Raw genomic sequence first — 21,501 nt, 5'->3', positions numbered from 1 at the left:
GCGGACCCCCATCTCAAAATATGTTGTTCCAGGGACCCCCAGAAGCAAAGATTTGAGTTGAGAATGTTTGCTTTAGAAATAATATATTCAAAGATTTGCACACATTTTCTCGATTTTTCAAAAATAGCAGATCTACAAGCTCGTAGAGTGCCGCGCTACGAGCTTGTAGATCTGCTATTTTTGAATAGCCAAAGTGTAAAATGATGCTTTTTAGCTCAAATCTAAAAATGACACAGATGCGTTCCAGGTCTTAACGCTCTCACACAAATTCTACTCACATCTCATGAATGCTGGTCCAGCGTAGGCCTTTCTATCTGTATGTACATGTAAGTGTCACATACACAGAATAATACACACAAGCTTAAACTGTACAGCAGGAGGAGGAAAACACATTTATTTCATGAGGACTTTTTATTAGTGCCCCCCCTGGTGGCCTGCTGAGTTATGATGAAGTCCAGGATGAGCTTGGCCGTCCTCCGAGGACGTTCCATCACCACTGAGTGTCCGCAGTTCTCCAGCAGGTCCACTCTGCACGAAGGCAAGGTTTCTGCCATCACCGTGGCTCCAGACACATCCACCACCTAGGAAAGGAGGAATATTAATAATTTATATGAGAGTAAAGTCTGCATTTCATCACAGATATTGGTGTAACATGGCTACCAGTCAATATAGCCAAATTGAAGAGTGCCACCGCTACTTGAACCCTAGCATCCCTATTCTGGGTGGAACATTCGACAAAAATAGCAGATCTACAAGCTCACAATGCGTTGTGAGTTTTGTAGATCGTCTATTTCCGGCGAAGAGATTTGGCGTAGAGGTGGAAAAAAAGAGCCAGTACAGAGTACAGAGCCCAAAATACAGACTTTACTAAATATAGACAGCTAACTAAGGTAATAAATAATGCATTATTACCAAAGAAACTTCAAGCAAGTTGGAGTAACATGTCATCACCACCAATTCATACAGGCTTCTTTTCTTTTTAGGTATTTTTTTACTTTACTGGAGTATTTAGTAACTTTTACTTCTACTCCACTACATCTCAGAGGCAAATATTGTACTTTTACTCCACTACAATTATTTCACAACTTTAGTTACTAGTTACTTTGTAGATTGCGTTTATTATTACAAAATATACATTAACCACTTCAGCCCTATGCATACTTCTATAAGCTCACAATGCGTCGCTTGTGAGCTTGTAGATCTGCTATTTTCTAAATATTATATATTATTATATGTATAAGAATGACTATTTTTACATTAACCACTAGAACCCTAGCACCCCTATTCTGGGGGAACCTTTGTCGAAAATAGCAGATCTACAAGCTCACGGCGCGTCATGCTGTGACACATTGTGAGCTTGTCGGCTATTTTCGGTAAAGCCAAAGGCCAACTTTATGTATTGAGGATTTAAGTGCTTAGAATTCTGAAAATACACATTGACATGATTCCAACATATTAATAGAAAAGATAATGTGTAAAAAACAAAAACTTCGTCCTTGACATGAAAATGTTTGAGAACCACTGATTTAGATGATGGTGTCATGTAGGAGGTATAGGCTACTGCTACATCAGGTTGTACTGACCTTGTTGATAAAAGTCATTGTGAGGAAGCCGAACGTCCACTAAGCCTTGAAGAATCTACAGTGTGATGTATAAACAAGAGTAGAAGGAAGAAAAACTAATGTTTATAAGAACAAGAAGAAGGCAGAAATGTATTTTTTTTTCTAGGGCCAATTGGCCAATTTAATTTGGGGGTCCTTGACAAAAGGTTTGAGAACCAGAGATGTTATGGATTAAAGCTAAATAAAATCTCACGACTGAACGTGTTTGTATGACCAAATGGTATGACCATGGCGTGTTATTTAAATGACGCTCGGTTTCAGCCGTGACATTTATCAAGGCTCCAACCCAATGTACGCTAGGATTGGCTGTGTAGGATTCGTTGATAAATGTGACTTCGACGTTGGTGTACGGCCGAATATATGGAAAAATGTAAGCCGGTTTATATGCTCCGTTGATAAATGAGGGCCATTATACTTTAATGACCCATTTCTCTCTTTCTGTCTAAGCTGTGAAGAGGGTCATGCTGTCAGTTTCATCAATGAGACCAGTTTCTGTTTAAGTCCTGTTTTAAAGGAGTAGTTCACCCAAAAGATTACTTATTTTCTATCCATTGCACGCCCCATGAAGCCTTGAATTTGTGTTTTTGTCGCATTCTCAAGACAATTTGTTTACCGATGGAAAGATGCTAATGTATCCGGTAGGAGACACAAAGTAGACTCTTTGGCCCTCATTTATCAACGCGGTGCAGCCCAAATAATGGGCGTATGGCGAGATCACCGCACCTTTCGGCATTTATCAATATATCCTGACGTGGGCTTCATCCTACCGTAGGCTGAAATCTCATGTCTGGTCGAGACCAGTTGTTGACTTTGGCTGCACCCGTTTATTCCATTCTAGACCTGTAGCAGCATTGTCTGACTGTCTGACAGGCAACTAGACACATAATCCACTCATAAATGTATATATTATTTACTAATAAATAATCGCTGTGAAAATATATCATTTTATAAACTCATTTAAACAAACTGCTTTAACAGTCATTCGGTTAAGCTTGCAGATCTGCATGGCTGCATTGGCTATTTGAAAATAGCATATCTACAAGCTCACAACAGGTCGCATTGCGACGCGTTGTGAGCTTGTAGATCTGCTATTTTCAGCGCAGCAGCGCGAATTTTCGGGAGCCCCGACCATCTTTTCACTGACAGTGAGGTCTACAAACTTACAGTAGCTTGTCCTATGTTATGGAGTTATGTCATAGAGAGTTATGTAGGCTACACAACCTGGCTGGGTTAAGGATATAAACCCGACGCTCCAATATTAACGTGGCGGCACGGAATCACTGCATTCCACCCGAGTCTCATGTACCGCTACGCTACGGTTTACATGAAAGACAAAGTTGGGCGGGCGCGTGTGTGCTTGTGTGTGTGTGTGTGTGTGTGTGTGTGTGTGTGTGTGTGTGTGTGTGTGTGTGTGTGTGGCGGGCGAGGCGAGCGGGGGAAACTGTTTCTTATTGGCTTTTCATGCTTTTTTTGGGTCGTATTCTGGTTCTTCATGTCGTGAAGTCGGGCGTTTTGTGAATAATTAAGGGTGTGTTATTTAAATGACGCTCGGTTTCAGCCGTGACATTTATCAATGCTGGGACCAAGTGTACGCTCGGATCAGCTGTGTAGGATGCGTTGATAAATGTGACTTCGACGTTGGTGTACGGCCGAATATATGGAAAAATATACGCCGGTTTATACGCTGCGTTGATAAATGAGGGCCTTTGTGTCTACTATCGGACATACACATCATCAAATTATTGTCTCAGGAATGAGACAAAAACAAAAAAAAATCTCTATGAATTCAAGGCTTCATGGGGTGTGTCATTGATAGAAAATAAGTAATTTAAAAAAAAGTTTGAGTTCATAATATTTGTTATATATAGATATATTTAAGGCAATTCATCTCATATACAGTATACCTTACTTTTCTGATATATAATATAGCCTACAGTAATATAATGACCGACCGACCGTCAGGACAGATGAGAGTGATGCTGCAGACGTCAGAAGGATAGCAGGCTGCATAAACCCCGGCTACGTTTCCTCCCATGGAGGTTCCAACCAGGTGGAAGGCTCTCCTGGTCAACCGGATGCTTTCTTCAAACTACATGACACACACACACACACACACACACACACACACACACACACACACACACACACACACACACACACACACACACACACACACACACACACAGGGGTTCAGTGGAATGATGTCACATCAAACTACAGTCACCTTTGACATGCCAGCGTTCATGCTTTCACAGAAGGTACATTTCTAAGAATATGAGATGATCCCTTGCCTTGACTTTGATTTCTGGCTATAAATAAAACAGAGCCCTACTCTAACTCCATATTTCAGAAGGAAATTTCGGAAACATTCAGAGGAAAATGAATTTTGGAAGATGAAGTATCAGATTGAAATGAATTGAATTGAATCATGAATTTAACAATTCACAAACATTGACCATTGTCATTATCAGCCATGAAATTGCTATTTTTTTATATTTAGTAAATTTGTGTTAAAATGTGTCAATTTTCAAGAAATGTTTCAGCATTTACCTAAAACCTTTTGTCAATTGTAATATATTAAAAGAAGAATGTGTAAAAAGAAATACGTATACATAAAAAGTCACTGAATCACCCTCTTCAAGCTACACTTGAAAATGTAAATGTATCACTTTTCAATTCTTCTAGGTGTACTGTATATCAATCCTAACACTATATCAATGTGTGAAATTGATTGGCTTGTATTTGAGTAACACAGGCATCTGAGATAAAATAAACAAAATAGTGCATTTCAAAAGGGTGAATTATAAACCTAACTTTAAGTGAAAATAGCTTTCCCACGCCGATTCAACATGAATAGCAGTGAATGACTTAAAATGTAGGCTGACAGTGACATCTACTAAACACTGCAAAAATGTATTTGCTCAAACATTTTGGAAGACAGGGCTGGATTGTCTGCTATAAGTGCTAATGGCTACAAAATATTCTAAGTTTTAGGTCTGAGAGTCTAAATCTCATCGAACGGTGGATCCGTGGCTCAAATGCCGAATAAATAATGGACCTCAATATGAAAAGGGTTGATATGAATAGTAGGATGTGGTGGTCACGTGAAGGGGCTCCAAGGGACTTGGATTCAGAAATCAGGTGAACTGAAGCCAAAAAAAGTTGGAGAACTACAATGCTGTGTTTGCTGTTTCTCTGAAACACTGCGTTACCAGAGCAGCTCAGCTCATCCATCACAGAGCAGCAGCTTTTGTGCCGCACTATGAGCTTGTTATTCTGTTTGGGATCCAACAGGTTTATTTCATTTAATTTTTGTATTCAATTTTTTAAATTTTCCCCCAAAAATATTAAAAATAAATGAAAAAGTAATGTAAAACATGGTCTCCTCACGTATTAGAAGGACGATATCAGTCACCAAGGACGAGTGTTTCCGATGAATCTAACATGGTTAAAATGGAGTGTGAAGTTACAATGGGTTTGTATAGGAAGGGGGCGTGTCTGATAAAATGAATATCAAATATCTAAATACCGAATCAAGCAACTTAAAAACTGTCCGGGCTGCTCCCAAAAGCCTGAGTAGACGATAACATCTACAAGCTCATAGATCAACAAGATCTATATGAGCTTGTAGATCTGCTATTTTTTGAATAGCCAAAGAAATATAAAAATGACACAGATGTGTTCCCGGTCTTATAATGGGTTAAAAGTACCAGTACATTTAACTCCAGTGCAACATTTGACAGGGCAACTTTCACTTGTAGTTGAGTAAAACACTGGACCAGGAGTACAGTAATAGCCTGATCTACTTTGACTCAAGTACTGGGGTTCGGGGGGGTTGAGCACTTTGTGTAGCAGCTTTTAGCAGTAACTTCACTGTCTCTTCAGGACACAGGAACAGGAACACAGCCCCTTGTGTGGAGATGGAACCATTACCAGATCCATTACCGCACTGAACAGCCTGCAGAGGCAAAATGAAACAATGCACCACACTCCCTCATCGCACACGCTAGCACTATACACCGCCATTATCCTATTGTATCCTATTGTATTGTCCTGTATTGTCTACTCTAGCTTATGTTAGAATGTTTTTTTTTGTTTTCATCTATCCCTACAAAGCACTTTTCCAGAGACCATTTTAGCCCTTGTGGGAAATATACTGTAAGTTGTCATAACCTTATAGTGTATGGTAGATATATAGACACTTTATTTTGTCCTCATGTGGAAATTGCTTTGCAACAAGATCACAAGACATTTCATCACAACATCACACGCACACATGTATTACATATACACATACTTGCAACACACTTTTACAAGTAAAATGCCTGTGTTCAAAATGTTACTTGAGTAAAAGTTCAAAAATAATTATAATTATTAGTAGAAGTATTATTTTAGTAGAAGTAAAAGTACTGAAAATTAGAAATACTCCAGTAAAATAAAAAAATACCTCAAAACTGTACTTACACATTCTAGTCATGTGATCCCATGCATGCACTTTACTGACTGTCTTTTAACCCAGGGGTCTTCAACAGGGGGTCCAGGACCCCTAGGGGATCCTTAGAGTTACTACAGGGGGTCCGCCAAATCTTTGTGTGATATGATTTAGTTTTTTACCTTAACCACTTGAACCCTAGCATCCTTTTTCTGAGGAGATCTTTAGCAAAAAAATAGCCGATCTACAAGCTCACAACGCCTCGCAGCGCGAGGCGTTGTGAGCTTGTAGATCTGCTATTTTTTGGGCAAAGAGGTGTTTGGTGTAGAGGGAAAAAGAGCAGACCAAGTAAACAAAAAAATGAATCTGAAACACAATTTTATACAATGTAGAGGGGGTCCCTACTTCATCTCTCTCTCAGCTAGGGGGTCCTTGGCCTGTAAACGTTGAAGACCCCTGTTTTAACCCATTAAAACTGGGAACGGTCATTTTAGATTTTATCCACTTTAACCATTATCTTATACTTTGGCTATTCAAAAATAGCAGCTCTACAAGCTCTCTCTCTAGCGATATGAGCTTTTTTTTTTTAATCATGAAAATTTGTACAAATCTTTGAATATTGTATATATGTATTTTTAAAGCGAACATTTGCAACTCAAATCTTTGCTTCTGGGGGATTCTACAAATTTCTTCTAAATGCTAACAGTTAAAAAAAAAAAAACTTATGTTGCTATAATATCAGTGGTTCTCAAACTTTTTCATGTCAAGGACCCCCAACATGATATGTATTTGGCCACGGACCCCCATCTCAAAATATTTTGTTCCAGGGACCCCCCAGAAGCAAAGATTTGAGTTCAAAATGTTGGCTCTACAAGCTCATAGTGTAGCACTTGGTGCCACGCTATGAGCTTGTATATCTGCTATTTGTGAATAGCCAAAGTATTACATAATGGTTAAAGTGGTTACACAGATGCTTTTATGATGTGGTTCTCAAAACTTTTCATGTCAAGGACCCCCAAACTGATGTATTTGGCATCGGACCCCCATTTGAGAAGATTTGGTTTCAGCCAGGGACCCCCATAAGAGAAGATTTGTCGTTCGCCACACATGTGTTTATTATTTTTCACGGCTCGCGCTACTCAAACACTAGCGGGATTATTATTTCTTGTCAACATTCAAGTATAACTATGAGAAGGTATAACCCAGCTAAAATAATGTGTCATTATAAAAATATATAAATGATATATGATTAGCAGTCCACTTCCTTCTCTTGGTACGGATGGATTCACACTGCCGCGTTCCGTTCCCGACTCCGCAGCAATCGGACCCGAGACTACCTCCCGAGGTGGTTTCGAGTACGGAACGGTGATGCGTTACGGGGAACGGTTCGCTACGTTCACACTACCACAACAGCAGCCAAGTGGTCCAGGGTGCGCACCCGGGACCATAGTGTGAAACCGCTCTTAAACAGCACTCACCTGAGACTGATGAAGCTGCTCCGTCGGATGCTGCCAGAAATAAAACATCATATGTGTTCATATGCATAAAAAACAAACAGAAAAAACATGTGAGTTATTTCACCCTTTAGTGAGCACCCTGGACAGTTTTTAAGTTACTTGATTCAACCAGGCAGATTGGACTCAACTTATGACTGAGACTGCATCTTACAAATATCTGATTGCCAGGAAAACAATGTAAAAGGGAAGTTCCATTTCGTATGGGACTATCTATTTTTGTATATAAATGGTTTGTTGCATTAATCATATGTTGAAATACACCACAATTGATATAATCACAATTGATAGTAAAAGGGTGTAGGGGGGTGTTGTCCGCTTAACTTAGTTATGACTGCCTGTTTTTGTTGTGTTTAAGTCTGATTTTTTATTTATTTTAATGTTTCTGTTTCATTTCCGTTCTTTGTGTTTCATGTCATGTATTATTTGTTGGAAAATAAATAAATACTTTAATGCCAAAAAAAAAGTTACTTAATTCAGTATTTAGATATTTGATATTCATTCTATCAGACATGCCCCCTTCCTATACAATCCCATTGTAACTTCAAACTCCATTTTAACCATGTTAGATTCATTGAAAACACACGTCCTGTTTTCTGATATTGTCCTTCTAATACGTGAGGGGGCCGTGTTTGCTCAATTACTTTTTCCATTTATTTTTTTATATTTTAGAAAAAAAAAAAAAAAAGTAATTGAAGTAGACGATAAAAAGAAGTAGATGATATAATGACCCAAACATGTTTGAAAGTGAAATATAAAGTTGTAGACTCAAACTACTTTAAACAGCACTCACCTGTGACAGATACAGCTGCAACTTTGGATTGTACTGCAAGAAATACAACAATGTTCAAATGAATTCAAAGCGCAAACATTTGAGCTTAATGGCCTAGTCACACAACTACTGATACTGTCACAGTCATAGCTAAAAGCAATCATAAAGGACTTTTGTTTTGTTTTGCCAAAAGTGAAAGTTAGGGTTGTAGTCGAGACCACCTAAAGCGAGTCCAAGTCAAGACCAAGTCCAAGGGGGGGTGGGGGGGGGGGTGGCGAGTCCGAGTCCAGACCGAGTCCAGAAGGCCAGGGAGGGGGTCGAGTCCGAGTCGAGACCGACAGGAAGCGAGACCGAGTCGAGATCAGATTTGTTTTAATTATTATTATTTGATAGATGTCCATAAGCACCAGACAGCTCTCTTATAATGTTAATGTGAATGGGCTCCTCATAATATGGGTTTAATAAAATGATTTCATTGCATTGTAGTGACTTGGATCAAACATCAGAAGAGTGATACTGACTGTGAAATTCAGTTATAAGAGATAACACTATATACAAACACATTTTTTGAAAAAGCAGGGGAAAAAAATAAAGCTATGTGTACATAAAGGGGCGGGGGGGTCCTCTGTCTAACGGGAAAATAGTACTGCCTCCTTTTTTGGCCTCCTGAAAGGTGAATTTTCAGGGCTGTTTTGGATGAGCCCAGCGAACTGCACTTTTTGAGGGATGGGGTTAGACTATTCCAAACCTGGGTGGCAGTGCTGTAGAAGGAGAATTTGCCCATGTTTGTTTTATGGGTGGGTGTTACCAGATCGTTGTTAACGCTCCCTCTGTGTCGCTAACTTTTTGGAGGTATTTACTCAGATATGCGGGAATAGGGGGCATATCGGGCAAGTTTGCATTCTATCTATCTATTATAGATTCTATCTATGATAAATAGATCAGGATATTATGAACCGACAAATAAACTCTTTATTCAGTATAATACCTTAAAATTCTATGATATAGTAGCACAGAAGACAGTTTTATTAGCATTCAAAGCACAACAGAAACTGCTTCCAAGATGCATTCAGAATCTGTTTCAAATTAAAGAAAATCAGTACGAGTTGAGGGGAATACTTATGTTTCGAATTATTACAGCTAGAACAAATATTAAAAAGAGATGTACATCGGTTATGGCAAGAGAAATATGGAATAGTTGTGAAAATGACCTAAAGAAATGCAGTTCTATCTATAAATTCAAGAAAATGTTTTAAGATAATATAGTAGATAAATATTTAAAAAATATTATAAACCATTACTTGTTATTTTTTGTAGATGAAAAGACACATTTTGTCTTTGTTTTGTTTTGTTTTGAGTATTGATTGATGTTTTGTTATTGTTTGTTTTATAATATTATAAGGGTAGGCATTATAAGCTGGCTTCAGCCTACACCCTTTCGGTCCATGAATTTTATTATTTTTCTTCCTTGGAAATGTCAAATAACAAACTCTGTACATGGCTTAATGACCGAAATAAACTATTCATTCACTCATTCATTCATTCATTCATTCATATGTGTGTGGCTGTTTGTGGAGGCAGTCACACACTGTGTTTTAGATAAATGAGTTTTTACTGACCTTGCGTAATATCCTTCTTGTTGAGCTCCAACTCTTCTTCAGTGGGTTGCTTCATCTGAGCTGTACGTCTCTTTTGTATTTTGTAGTACAGAAATACCACAGCTATGGAACAAACAAGGCAAGTGACTTAAACCATGCAGCCAAATGAACAACATTTTACACATACAGTACTGTAGATAGTGGGAGTTACTATAGAAATGGCTTACTGACCAACAAGACTACATGTCAGAAATAATACGATGAGTATCAGTTGAGAGTAATGAGCTGCTGCAGAAGGAGGATCCAGAGGGAGGCGTACCGTGATATTGCCATATCTGATCTGAAAGAATAGCACAGTGACTTTGTTCAAAGACTGAGTGTATCAAGGATAGCTAAATGCAGATTAGAAGCTAAATATTTACCTTCAGGGCCTGAATTGTGTCATCAGTTTTATTTTGAATTTCACAGCTGAAAAAGTCTGTTGTACTGCTGGTTTTTATGGTTTCCACAACACATTCGTACTGTTTGTCATCCTGTACTCCCTGTACTGACAACTCAGCCACGGTCATGTTCAGTTTGTCAGGCTTTTTCTGAAAGATTGAGACAAATGTTTACCTTTATGTGCGTGCGTGCGTGCGTGCGTGCGTGCATTGCTTTTGAGCATCTTGTACCTGTATAACAATTTGCAGTTTAGCTCCTATCCTTGTGGAGGTGAAGCTGATGAACTGTGGATCCGGGTGGTAGGTGAGCTTCATTGGGCAGGGCAGGGTTTCATTGGCTACTCTCAGGGACACAGTGCTAGTAGACTTGTCATCAGCATTTGCAGCCCCAGGCGTGTCATACAATAGAGTCTATATAGTGACAAATAAGACATGAGAAAAACTTGATGTGAAGCCTTGTGCATGTCGGTGTGTAGATATACATACAGTATGTGTGTTTTAGTGTTAGTTTAGTGAAACAAAGCAACGGCTTCGTTGCGAAAAGGCCCACCTCCATGCTTGTGATTGTTGGATAAGTGATTGTGTGAGGAACATGGCTATGGATGACTCCCTCCACAAACTCCAGATGTGAACCCTGGACCATGATCCTCCTCTTCCCACTGAGGAAAAACACAACACATCCATGTGAAGGTTACATCTTCAAGATTACATTCAAGATTAGATTATCTATGTCAGGTCAGGTCATATCAAACAGAGGCTACAATGACATTTAAAAACAGGTGAGAGGCAGAAGCTGGCCATTCAATTAGGCAATGTCTGTGAGCTGTCAATAATGGGCTGTGTAGCGTTTTGAGCTGAGGGGAACTGGGCTGATTGGCCAGCCCAGTTCTGATCTAATGATTGAAAAAAAAAAGATATATATATATCAAAATGAAAATATATTTTTTATGTATGTTGGAACACCATAGCTCCTTCCTGAAGGCAGCAACCTATATTCACCATACAAAGCATGTCTAGTGTTTGAAGTGATATTCCTTGCCAACCTTAGCATACTGTTATTATACGTAGATGTATAGAGCCTCTGAAGTGGTTGTCCAACAATCTTTGAACAAATGTTCAGTTGCTACAGCAGTTGTGACTTTAAGGCTACAGACAGGTTTTGCAGCAATTTGTAGAAATATTAGACCTTAATTGTCGAATGTTTAAGCATGTTCTAATCATGCACACTTTACTTAAGAACATTTTCCAAATGTTTTAACTGCATAATGCTGTGTGTAAAGCTTGTATTGCTAAAATGACACATCTGTGGGACAGGATGTTATGCAATACACACCCACGACAGGACTGGTCACTCAAAAGCGGCAAACAGGATGAAGAAATAGATGAGAATATCCTCTGAATCTAATCTGTAATTTGGTTGTGTTATACTGTAGAACCAATTATTAATTATGCCTAAGTGTGATATTAATCATGGGAACTCATTTTAATTCTGTGCTAGGATTTTGACAAAATCATATGTGAATTATTGTTTATCTTTTTATTCTTTATTCTTGAAGTACTTTGAGATTTATTACTTTTGACGAAATAATCAAGAATGTGATTATATTATTTTGTTTTATATTATGTGTATGTATAATCATGTGTTTGAGTTGTACTCAGCATACTGTAGGTCTTGAGAGATGTAAAGTAAGGGGCTGTTTGTGCAGCAGTGGAAATGCAGCGAGGAGGAACAGGAAACCACAAAAAAACGGACGGAAGTGTCTGACTTCATATGCTTGCTTCAGTGTGAGCGTGTGTGTGGTTGCAGACAAAAAGAGGCAATGTGTGGGTTTGATGAGATAGTGTGCGGGTACCTGGGTTTGTCTGTGTGAGGGAACTTGAACGCATGAGTTCCGTACATTGTAACTCTGGGGCCAGTTGCACCACCTCAAACTTAGCCTAGTTATAGCTTAAATGGCTTTTTAAAAAAGCCATTTAACCCATTTAGCCGGGAAAGTATCTGTGTCATTTCTTTGGCTATTCAAAAATAGCAGATATACAAGCTCATAGCGAGTGCCGCGCTATGAGCTTGTAGATCTGCTATTTTTTGTTTTTTTATGTGAAAATTTGTGCAAATCTTTAAATATATATATATATATTTATTTTAAAATATATATTCAAAGATTTGGACTCATTTTCTCAATTTAAAAAAAAAATAGCAGATCTACAAGCTCATAGCGCGGCACTCGGTGCCGCGCTATGAGCTTGTATATCTTGTACATATGCCCACAACAATGCTGATATGGACTACATACGTAGAAATGTGTGCACTGTCATGGAAGTGGACTATCCTAAGGACTGATGACAGACTCTAGCGAGGACTATTTATTCCCGTTTGGAGGAATGGAGGATGGGGAGATTACAAACACAGATAATACTTGTATGCTGGAAAGTCTCCATAAATTATACAGTAAATATGAAAACCTTTAAAACTTTGCAGTTTCAAAGCAGCAAGGAGCAACAAGGAGAAGTGATCTGTATCATGTGTCATAACTCATAATGCAGGTCGCAGTAGATCAGTAGACTTGATTGAGTTTAAAACTAGCCAAGAATTACTGACATTTTTGATAAATCGGCTGATTCTACAAATGCCTTCTAAATTAGTAGTTCTCACACATTCAAGATGTTTCAAAATATTTTTCAAAATAGCAGATGTAGAAGTGTATCTGCTATTTTTGAATAGCCAACGCAAAATCTAAAATGACACAGGTGCTTTCCCGATTTTAATGGGTTATAGGGTAATACGCTTTTAATTTGTTTTCATGATTTTGATTGAACATGACTATTTTAAATTGAACCAGTTACAGTACATGCATTTAAAATGTCAGTAGGACATAGGTAAGTGCTCTGAAGAATTGCATTTTTTTTTATCATTTATAAATTACAACCAATCATATGACATACATACTGTATAGGGTTAGCAGAATGCAGCTGTTTATAAATAACACAGACGCGCACATCTCTACTTGACTTGGATCTGAGTTAAATACTGAATGTTCCTGAATGTGCCCATACCTGGCCCAGGTAGTGTCTGGTATGATCCTGAAGCAGATTGGTGATGAGCGGTAGGTAACGTTGGCATTGCCATGGCAACTGCCATCAGGGAGGACGGCACATATTCTGACAAAGCCTTTGTCAGCTCTGGGGATGTGGAATGTTAGACTGACCCCTGTGTTGTTCCATACTGGAGATCTACACACAGTCACACGGAGAAAGATAAAGACAAACAAGACAAGTTCTACTATCTGCAACAAACTACAAACAAACTAACAGCCTCACAAATCATGTATAATAGTTAGGGAATTTTAGCAAGATGTTTGGACCATCTGTGAAAAAATGTACTACCAATAGCTTTCTTCACCAATGTGTTCTTATAGGTGTCTAGAATCACCTCTCAATTAATGCGAACCCAAATCCTCGTGGAAAATCCTGGAGAGCCAATCAAAGTTAAGGAGCCCAGAGGGCTTGGGTTTAAAAATATGGAAATAAATAAAAGTCTAAAATTAACTTGTGAGGTGTCTAACTAGGGCAGGGGCTTTCAACTGATTGTGAACCAGGGACCACCACCCTGACTAAGACTCAACCTGGGGACCACCGTTGTGTTGGGAGGGGATATGGGCTAAGATTTGTTTTTTTTGTAACACTAACACTATGCATCCCAGGTCTATAATATATTATGATCAGCCCATAACTCTGTATGATTAGAGTTATAAGAACTGAAATATGCATAACCCTTAACACTGTTTCTCAACCAATTGTCCGATACTATGCGCAACACTTTTAATCAAGCCCTTAATTAACAGTAATTATTTAACTGAAATATAATGCTAGAGAGCAGAGCGTTTTTGAGTGTTTTTGAGAATTTCTCTTACTTCATCCAGCCCTCTATATTAAACTCATGTTAACTGATGAGTGAGCAGACACATGCTATTATATGGGCACACTTCCTAATAATGATGGCGCAACCAGGCCACACTTCCACTTCTTGAGATTCCAGTTCCCTTTTCTGTGGAAGTTCCAGTAACTGCTGTCAACGACATTGAAGTGTCATCTTAGGTCATTGTCTCTTCTTGGCTATAGTGGAGTCTCATGTCTCAAGTCATTTTCTGGCTCAAACCTTCATCATTCATGTAAAAAGCAGGGGGTCAAGTGTATATCTGCTTGTGGCAAGTGTAATGGAGAAAGCAAGAAAATCAACCAGGCAGACGAGAAAAGGAGTGAGGAAGATGAGGAGTTGGCTGAGTAAGACTGACACCAGGTTTCATCAATACAGCACATTTCTTTACATTTTTCCTGCGATATGTAATAAAATATGTTCTTTTGGAAAAGTAGTGTTTTTTTTTACAAAACTAATGGTTGGAATAGAATCAGCACCCCTGAAAACCCCTAGTTAGACACCTCACAAGTTAATTTTAGACTTTTCCTTTTTTTCACCCAAGCCCTCAGGGCTCCTTAAGTCTAGCCTGGTAAACCCCCCCCTCCCTCCGGAAATCTCATTTGCATTTGATTTCAGGAAGGAGTCTGGTCTACAGGCCTGTATGGGCAATTAGGGAGCTGGGCTGGATTACAGTTGACTGACAACCCCTTCAGCCAATCAGCAGTCCGTTCCCCTTCAGCCAATCAGCAGCTCATTTTCCCCATCCCCAGCCAAGTATGACGCAAGGGGACTTCTGAAGGGGCTATGCCGAAAATAGGTTGCTTTATTCGGATACATACGTGTCACTGCCTGCCCCGGCCGGTTCTCTGAATTTTTATTTTTAAATAGGCTCTGTCATGATTAATTGACCACATATATGAAGTTAAACAACTAAATTCTATCCAAACAATATCTTATAAGTAAATCCCGTGCCTCAAAATAGAAGTTTGAGAGCTTTTTGAAGTTTTAAAAAACAGCAGAGAAATATTGCGCACAGAAAAGATAGCTGCCGCTCATTTTTGATCGGGTGCACTCAGGTTGGACTCGGTTCCATTCGGTTTCACTCGAACTCGCCACCTGATTGGCCGACCTTCGCTGTCAATCACAGAACATTGAGAAAATGGAGAGTTCATGTTATGAACTCCGGAGAAACGCCCAGACAGGCCTGTAGGCCAGACTCACTTCTGAAAACAAAAGGAAATGAGTTTTCCGGAGGGAGGGGTTTACCAGGCTACCTTAAGTCCCCACATGCAGACAGTGTATCCCACTGAGCATGTGCGCAGTAGGTGTACACTCTTATCAAGTGTTTAGCAGTATTTTCTTAATTTATTTTTCAGAATAGAATCAATTCAAAAACACCCCAATCCCTTCCATTGATTATACACTGTGCTGTACATTACAGCTTAACAATAACCAATATGCCAATATTATATGGCCAGGGAGACATTTTTACTCAAAAAATAATGGTTGGAATGGATTCAGCACCCCTGAAAACCCCTAGTTAGACACCTCACAAGTTAATTTTAGAATTTTATTTTTTTGTTCAGATTTTTAAACCCAAGCCCTCTGGGCTCCTTAACTTTGATTGGCTCTCCAGGATTTTCCACAAGGATTTGGGTTTGCATTAATTGAGAGATGATTCTAGACACCTATAAGAACACATTGATGAAGAAAGCTATTGGTAGTACATTTTTTCACAGATGGTCCAAACATCTTGCTAAAATTCCCTAACTATAAGTCCTTTAACCTTAAATCCACACTCTAGGGAGCTGAGTGGTTAAGGCCCGTACCACATAGGTTCTAATGCCTGACAGCGAGTGCCTGGTTTGACTCCTGGGCCAGACAGACCATTTGCAACAGTACATGTCACTCCACTGGTCTATCTCTACTGTCCCTATCAATGCATGGGGAACATAATGTCCACTCACTCTTTTGGACTGCAGTTCATGTCTCCCTGGATCCGTACCCTGGTCACATCGCCGAGGTTACGCCCAGTCATCAGGGCATGGTTTCTGCCATGGAAGGACACGACACTGGGAGTGATGGAGGAGATCTCTGGTTTCTAACACGCACATGCACGCACACACACGCACGCACGCACACACACACACACACAAACACACACAGTAAAATAAATGTGTCATTGGAGCATATATGAGTGTGAGGGTACTTGTCTTTTTTATGATTATTCTAACGGTTAGAAACTATTAGAATCTAACCCATCACCCTGACTAGTGATATGAATATTCTTTCAGCTTTTTCTGCAACTCTTCCCGAGAATTGTAGTAACACATAACATTTGGTTAAAGAGGAAAGTCAATGGCCGATGCAAATGGTGAACTTTTATTTGATTTCATTTTTTATTTAAAGGAGCTACACCATGAATTTAAAAAATAATAATAATATTTAATATCATATTGTTTATGTCCCTCAAACGTTTTTCAAAAGGTTTGAGCCTAAATCAAGCCTCAGATATACTCATTCCAACTAACTTCTCTCTGGCTTATAAAGCACTTTCACCTGCAATACCACATTGTCCTGTTTGACACGGGGCGCTATTGAGCCAGTTTGTATGCATGTTATGTCCTGGTTCTGTGTGGAAAAAGTAAAAAAAAAAAATAAGAAAAAATTTTAAAAAAATGAAAAATGAAATTTTTGGGGATTTTTTTATTGTTGGTTAGAACTGAAAAACGGGAGGAATTGTTCCCAGACGTGACGTAGGGTGGGGGAACAAATCTGACAGACTGTTTTCAGACCAATTTACATAAAAACCACAGATAGCCTATGAAAGCCTGCATGCTCGAAGTCGGGTATTTGTTGGAACAGAAGAGAGGTGGGGGAGACCAAAAACACACAAAAATGAAGAAAAAGTTAAAATTCATGGTGTAGACCCTTTAACCTTTATTTAACCGGGCAAGTCATTAAAGAACACATTTCTATTTACAATGTTGGCCTGGCAAAGGGTAAAGCATCTTGACAGAAAGGGGTAAGGGCTGAAATAAATTACATTTCACAGTTAAACAAAAAAAGTTATAAAGAAAACTGCAGAGAACTTACTGGGTAGTTCATGTCTGACTCAGCCGTTTGACAAACGCTGTCCTGTGGATGGAAGTGAAAGGTGAAATAGAGATGCTGGTCAAGGAACAAACCACACTCTAACAATGGAATTCAAAAAGCTGAATATAGAATATAATAAATGTATTCATTTTTTTAATTCATTGAGTACAATGGACCACAATGGAAACAAGCCCTGTTGTGCTATACTCCTGTACTTTTAATAATCGTGTTAATAAAGTATTCAATCAATCAATCAATCAATCGATATGAGGAGTCCAATAGATTATTGTAATAATCTAAATTATGACAGACTCTCCGAGACTTGGCACATCTGGTATTAATATCTGTGTGTGAATCTAAGACAATGACAGCATGCATCATTACATTAGCACCCAGGTTTGTCCAGGAGCATGTGTTGTTTCTCCAGCCACATCCAGCCGTGATGCACTGATGACACCTGAATAGAACACATACAAAAGTCAATGTAAAGTATAAAATATCAAGTCATATCACTCAAATATTACCATGTCAATAATGACTCACAGGACTAAAGTAGGCGGTCCAGTGATATCAGAACAATTGCTCAGCTTCAGTTCCTTCCTCAGCTGTGTCTGCCCTAGTCTCAACCTGACTGTGAGAATCAGCCCTGTAAATACAACACAATACAATGTAGGTCTGAGATGCTGCTTTTCTCACAGTTTCTGTTGATATGAAGAGTTTTTCAGTGTTCAAAGATCACTGACCTTCAGCAGGGAGCCTGCTACTATGAAAAACACAGGAGCACAGTGGAAACTGTGGGGCTGGACCTCCCAAGTCACACACGCGTTCAAGTGTGGTGCTGAACTGACAGGCGAAATTAGTCAGTGCTACATCCCCACTGCTGCTCAGATGGCTCTGGATGGTTAGTATGATCTGGGAAAGGAAAAACATAATTCTGTAATAATAATGATAATAAATATAGATTATCAGCTGGATATTTAAAAAAAAAAGTAATAAATAAATAAATAAATTAATTAATTAATTAATTAATAAAAAAAAAATGATAGTCCTGCTGGGATTTTTGACAGTGTGGGGAGGGAGTTTCTTCGGCCTCTTTCTTCTGCACCGTGGTCAGCACCTCAGCAATTATGGTGTGCACCCCATTTTTGCTTTTTTGGCTCTCAGTATGCAGCCATAAGAGCCATTCTATTACTCACTGAATGTCACTATTCATAGAATAATTCATAAATCTACCACATCATCCACAGCAACCATGTTTGACACGGTGAGTTCCTTCAGCGGCAAGGTCGCTTACGGTGACCTTAAGCATGTGGTTGCAATTTATTGATTGGTCAGCTGCCAATGCCATATCAGCCATAGTCAATATCATCCTCCAGGTCCTTTTATTTTTGTTTATCTGTACCTGACCGTTGCTTCTCATCTCTACTCGATGAGACACAATTTTCCGTTCACTGGAGTCCTCCGGAATGGACAGCCAAAGTGAACCTGGGCATTCATCCTCAAATGTGCAGCTGTCAAGGGTCAAAAGGAATGATGAAGTGTGGAACAAGGAATAAGATAACGTGAGAACAATCACAGATGACGAGTATGATGAGGAACCAGTACAAATACTGTATGTGTCTCACCTATTCTTAGAGTCACACCAGCCACAGTAGGGATCCTGTGCAGACCAACAAGCCTCCAGATCTGTGTATGTTTCACACTCAGATACAGGCACACGCTTCATCTACCACACACACACACACACACACACACACACACACACACACACACACACACACACACACACACACACAATTATGCATGGACCACATATGATGGCATAGTTATAAAGTCATACGGTACGGTCAGTATGTTACATACATATCCATGTACACTTAAACGACCAACCTGTTTTTTTAATGCCACATATACATGTTTCCTGTCCACCGGGTCCAGATACATTTTGTGAAACACTTTGCAGTCATCATCGGTCTGGTACAGCACCCTGGGACAGACAGTCTGATAGGCCTTGTCTACAGCAATCTGACATGAAGAGGAAATCAACAAATACAGTATATCTAATTTATTTGTGACAGTCAGAAGTTCTGCATAGAGGATGGCATAGTAACACACAACGTATAGATGAAATAAAGGAAGCAAAAATATTGCACCGCATTCAACGACTGTGTACCTTTGTAAAAGTAGTGTTGCATTCCCTGTACAGACTGGGGTCATGATTACAGCGAATGACTGTGTTCTGGGTATCTCAGATATAGTAACTATGGGCAGAGGCGTACGGTCATTGGGGCCAACGAGGCCATGTCCCGGTCTGTGTAAACCCAGATCCGCCAGGGGGAAACAACAAAAAATCAACATAACAACATTAGCAGCCCCTCACCCTATAAGTCGCCTTTGTTTCAAATGGGGCTCATTTGCATTCGGCCGAATTGTTAATGAGTGGCCATTAGAAAACCGGTTTCGCCGTCAAACCGGTTTCCCATTGCGCAGAGACGCGCACCTCTCTCCATTCAGAAATGTAATAGAGAACCATCGTCCCAAAACACCCTGCCCCGGGTCTAAACCGGCGGCCTCGGTCCGCGAAAATAATGGGGCAGTGTGTTTTGGGACGAGCGTTCCGTTTTCCACCCGGAATGGCTCGGTAATTCTCACTAGACTTATCAGCCGTTGTTGCGCGTTAAGATTCTGGCCCGGTCAAAGTTAGAATTCACCATACGCCACTGACTATGGGGCCTCTTAACAATCCTAGAGTTAAAGAAAATCAGGCAACAGGGCTTTAACTTTTCTATTTTCTCTTGAATCTGGAGTCTCCCTAGAGTAATCAGGGAAGCTACTGCTACTTTAAATCAAAGCTAAAACTTCTCTTATTCTTTATTTTATTTATATGTTCATTTGGGAGGGATAGTACATATTAATGAACACCACACATACAATGCAATGTAAATACGCCGCATTTAGCAAGGATGCTAATTTACATCCGTAGTCCCCATACAGAAAACAAGCAACATTACAAAAAGAGCACATATAAACATTACTAAGAGGGTACAAACTGAAGAGAAAAAAGCAACAGTAAAAAAAAAGGCCTAGTTTTGACCTAAAATACCGGAGACTCAGGAAAACTAAAAAGAAAAAACTACATTTATGTTTGATTGTCCATGATCCATCCTTTTAGTAGGACCTTAAAGTATTATAAAGGATGGACTCTCTCTTATGTTAATTAAGATTACTAAGGCTGTGTCTTCTAGACTGCAGCTCACAATCCCCTCTGGTGACGGCCCGGCTTGTACTGATGCCCGTGTCGGGCTTCCATTTCATAAATTCCTCCATAGGAGGCGGGCATAAACCCTCTGAAGTTTTATACACGGCACATGCCTGTTTAAAGAGCTTCCTGTTATCAAAGGAAAAAAAAAACTATATATTCTTAGGATGCTGCAGTGATGTTTTTTTTTAATCAAATACTTTATGGCTCTTTAATATAGCTGTTCCAGGGGCTTGAGTGTCGTCACACCTGAGCAAGACCAATTTGTGAATTCTCACTATAATTTGTCCAACAATAACCCTGTTTCCTATAGGAGTGGTTCAGATTCTCCTTTTTAAGGCTAGGATAACCACTAACCACTTTAGGCATGTGACAAAATGATGTCGACTCATGCTCCAATCGACTCTAAAGGTAGCAAAAAGTATGTATTTTATTTTTATTTTTAAAGGCCTATTCAAAAACGTTTTAAAAACATTACTGTTTTCCAAATTAGACAATTAAAAACATTATAATACTGTTCTGTTTTCCAAATGGAACCATGGGAGATGGAACCATGTGCATATTGGTCTGTGTGCACTGGATGAATACATTATTAGATTTCCTTGTTGTGTGCAAGCAACTTGATATAGCCTACTGTAGGAGAGTGGTGTGTTATATTGTTATAATTAACAAAATAATATATAATAATCCACATGTTGTGAACTGAATGCATATGACAATCACAGACCTTAATGAGTTGCCCATCTCCTGTTCCGATGAAGAACACCAGCCAGGACTTCTGTCTCACTGCCAGCACTGAGGTCATGGAGTTGTGTTTAAACAACACTGTCTCTGGTGTCAGCAACCTGGGCT

The 21,501-nt window shown here is 39.3% G+C and overlaps 1 protein-coding gene across 1 annotated transcript; it reads right to left on the bottom strand.

The window, feature by feature from the left end:
• Window positions 1-454: 454 nt before the first annotated feature.
• Window positions 455-21,501, bottom strand: LOC311053508 (plexin-C1-like). The gene is made up of 20 exons (XM_084069098.1): window positions 21,377-21,501; window positions 19,281-19,415; window positions 19,016-19,116; window positions 18,793-18,901; window positions 18,134-18,302; window positions 17,934-18,036; window positions 17,775-17,847; window positions 17,391-17,432; window positions 16,262-16,395; window positions 13,433-13,609; window positions 10,929-11,037; window positions 10,610-10,789; window positions 10,361-10,528; window positions 10,170-10,278; window positions 9,960-10,061; window positions 8,362-8,394; window positions 7,533-7,562; window positions 3,579-3,711; window positions 1,584-1,638; window positions 455-581 (listed from the first exon to the last, which is right to left on the bottom strand). The coding sequence occupies exons 1-18, from the start codon at window positions 21,452-21,454 to the stop codon at window positions 3,707-3,709; spliced, it is 1,857 nt and encodes a 618-aa protein (XP_083925224.1). The 5' UTR covers window positions 21,455-21,501; the 3' UTR covers window positions 455-581; window positions 1,584-1,638; window positions 3,579-3,706.

This window comes from Gymnoscopelus microlampas (genome assembly GCF_963454915.1).
Source record: "Gymnoscopelus microlampas genome assembly, chromosome: 10".
Taxonomy (NCBI): domain Eukaryota; kingdom Metazoa; phylum Chordata; class Actinopteri; order Myctophiformes; family Myctophidae; genus Gymnoscopelus; species Gymnoscopelus microlampas.
This window is presented reverse-complemented; position numbering and strand designations above follow the sequence as displayed.

Excerpts from the sequence above, each read along its gene's own strand:
- LOC311053508 (XM_084069098.1), bottom strand. The coding sequence starts at position 21,454 with ATGACCTCAGTGCTGGCAGTGAGACAGAAGTCCTGGCTGGTGTTCTTC. Across the intron at positions 19,416-21,376 it reads GAGATGGGCAACTCATTAAG|ATTGCTGTAGACAAGGCCTA; the intron begins GTCTGTGATTGT and ends TCTTCATGTCAG. Across the intron at positions 8,395-9,959 it reads CAAGAAGGATATTACGCAAG|TACAATCCAAAGTTGCAGCT; the intron begins GTCAGTAAAAAC and ends TATTTCTTGCAG.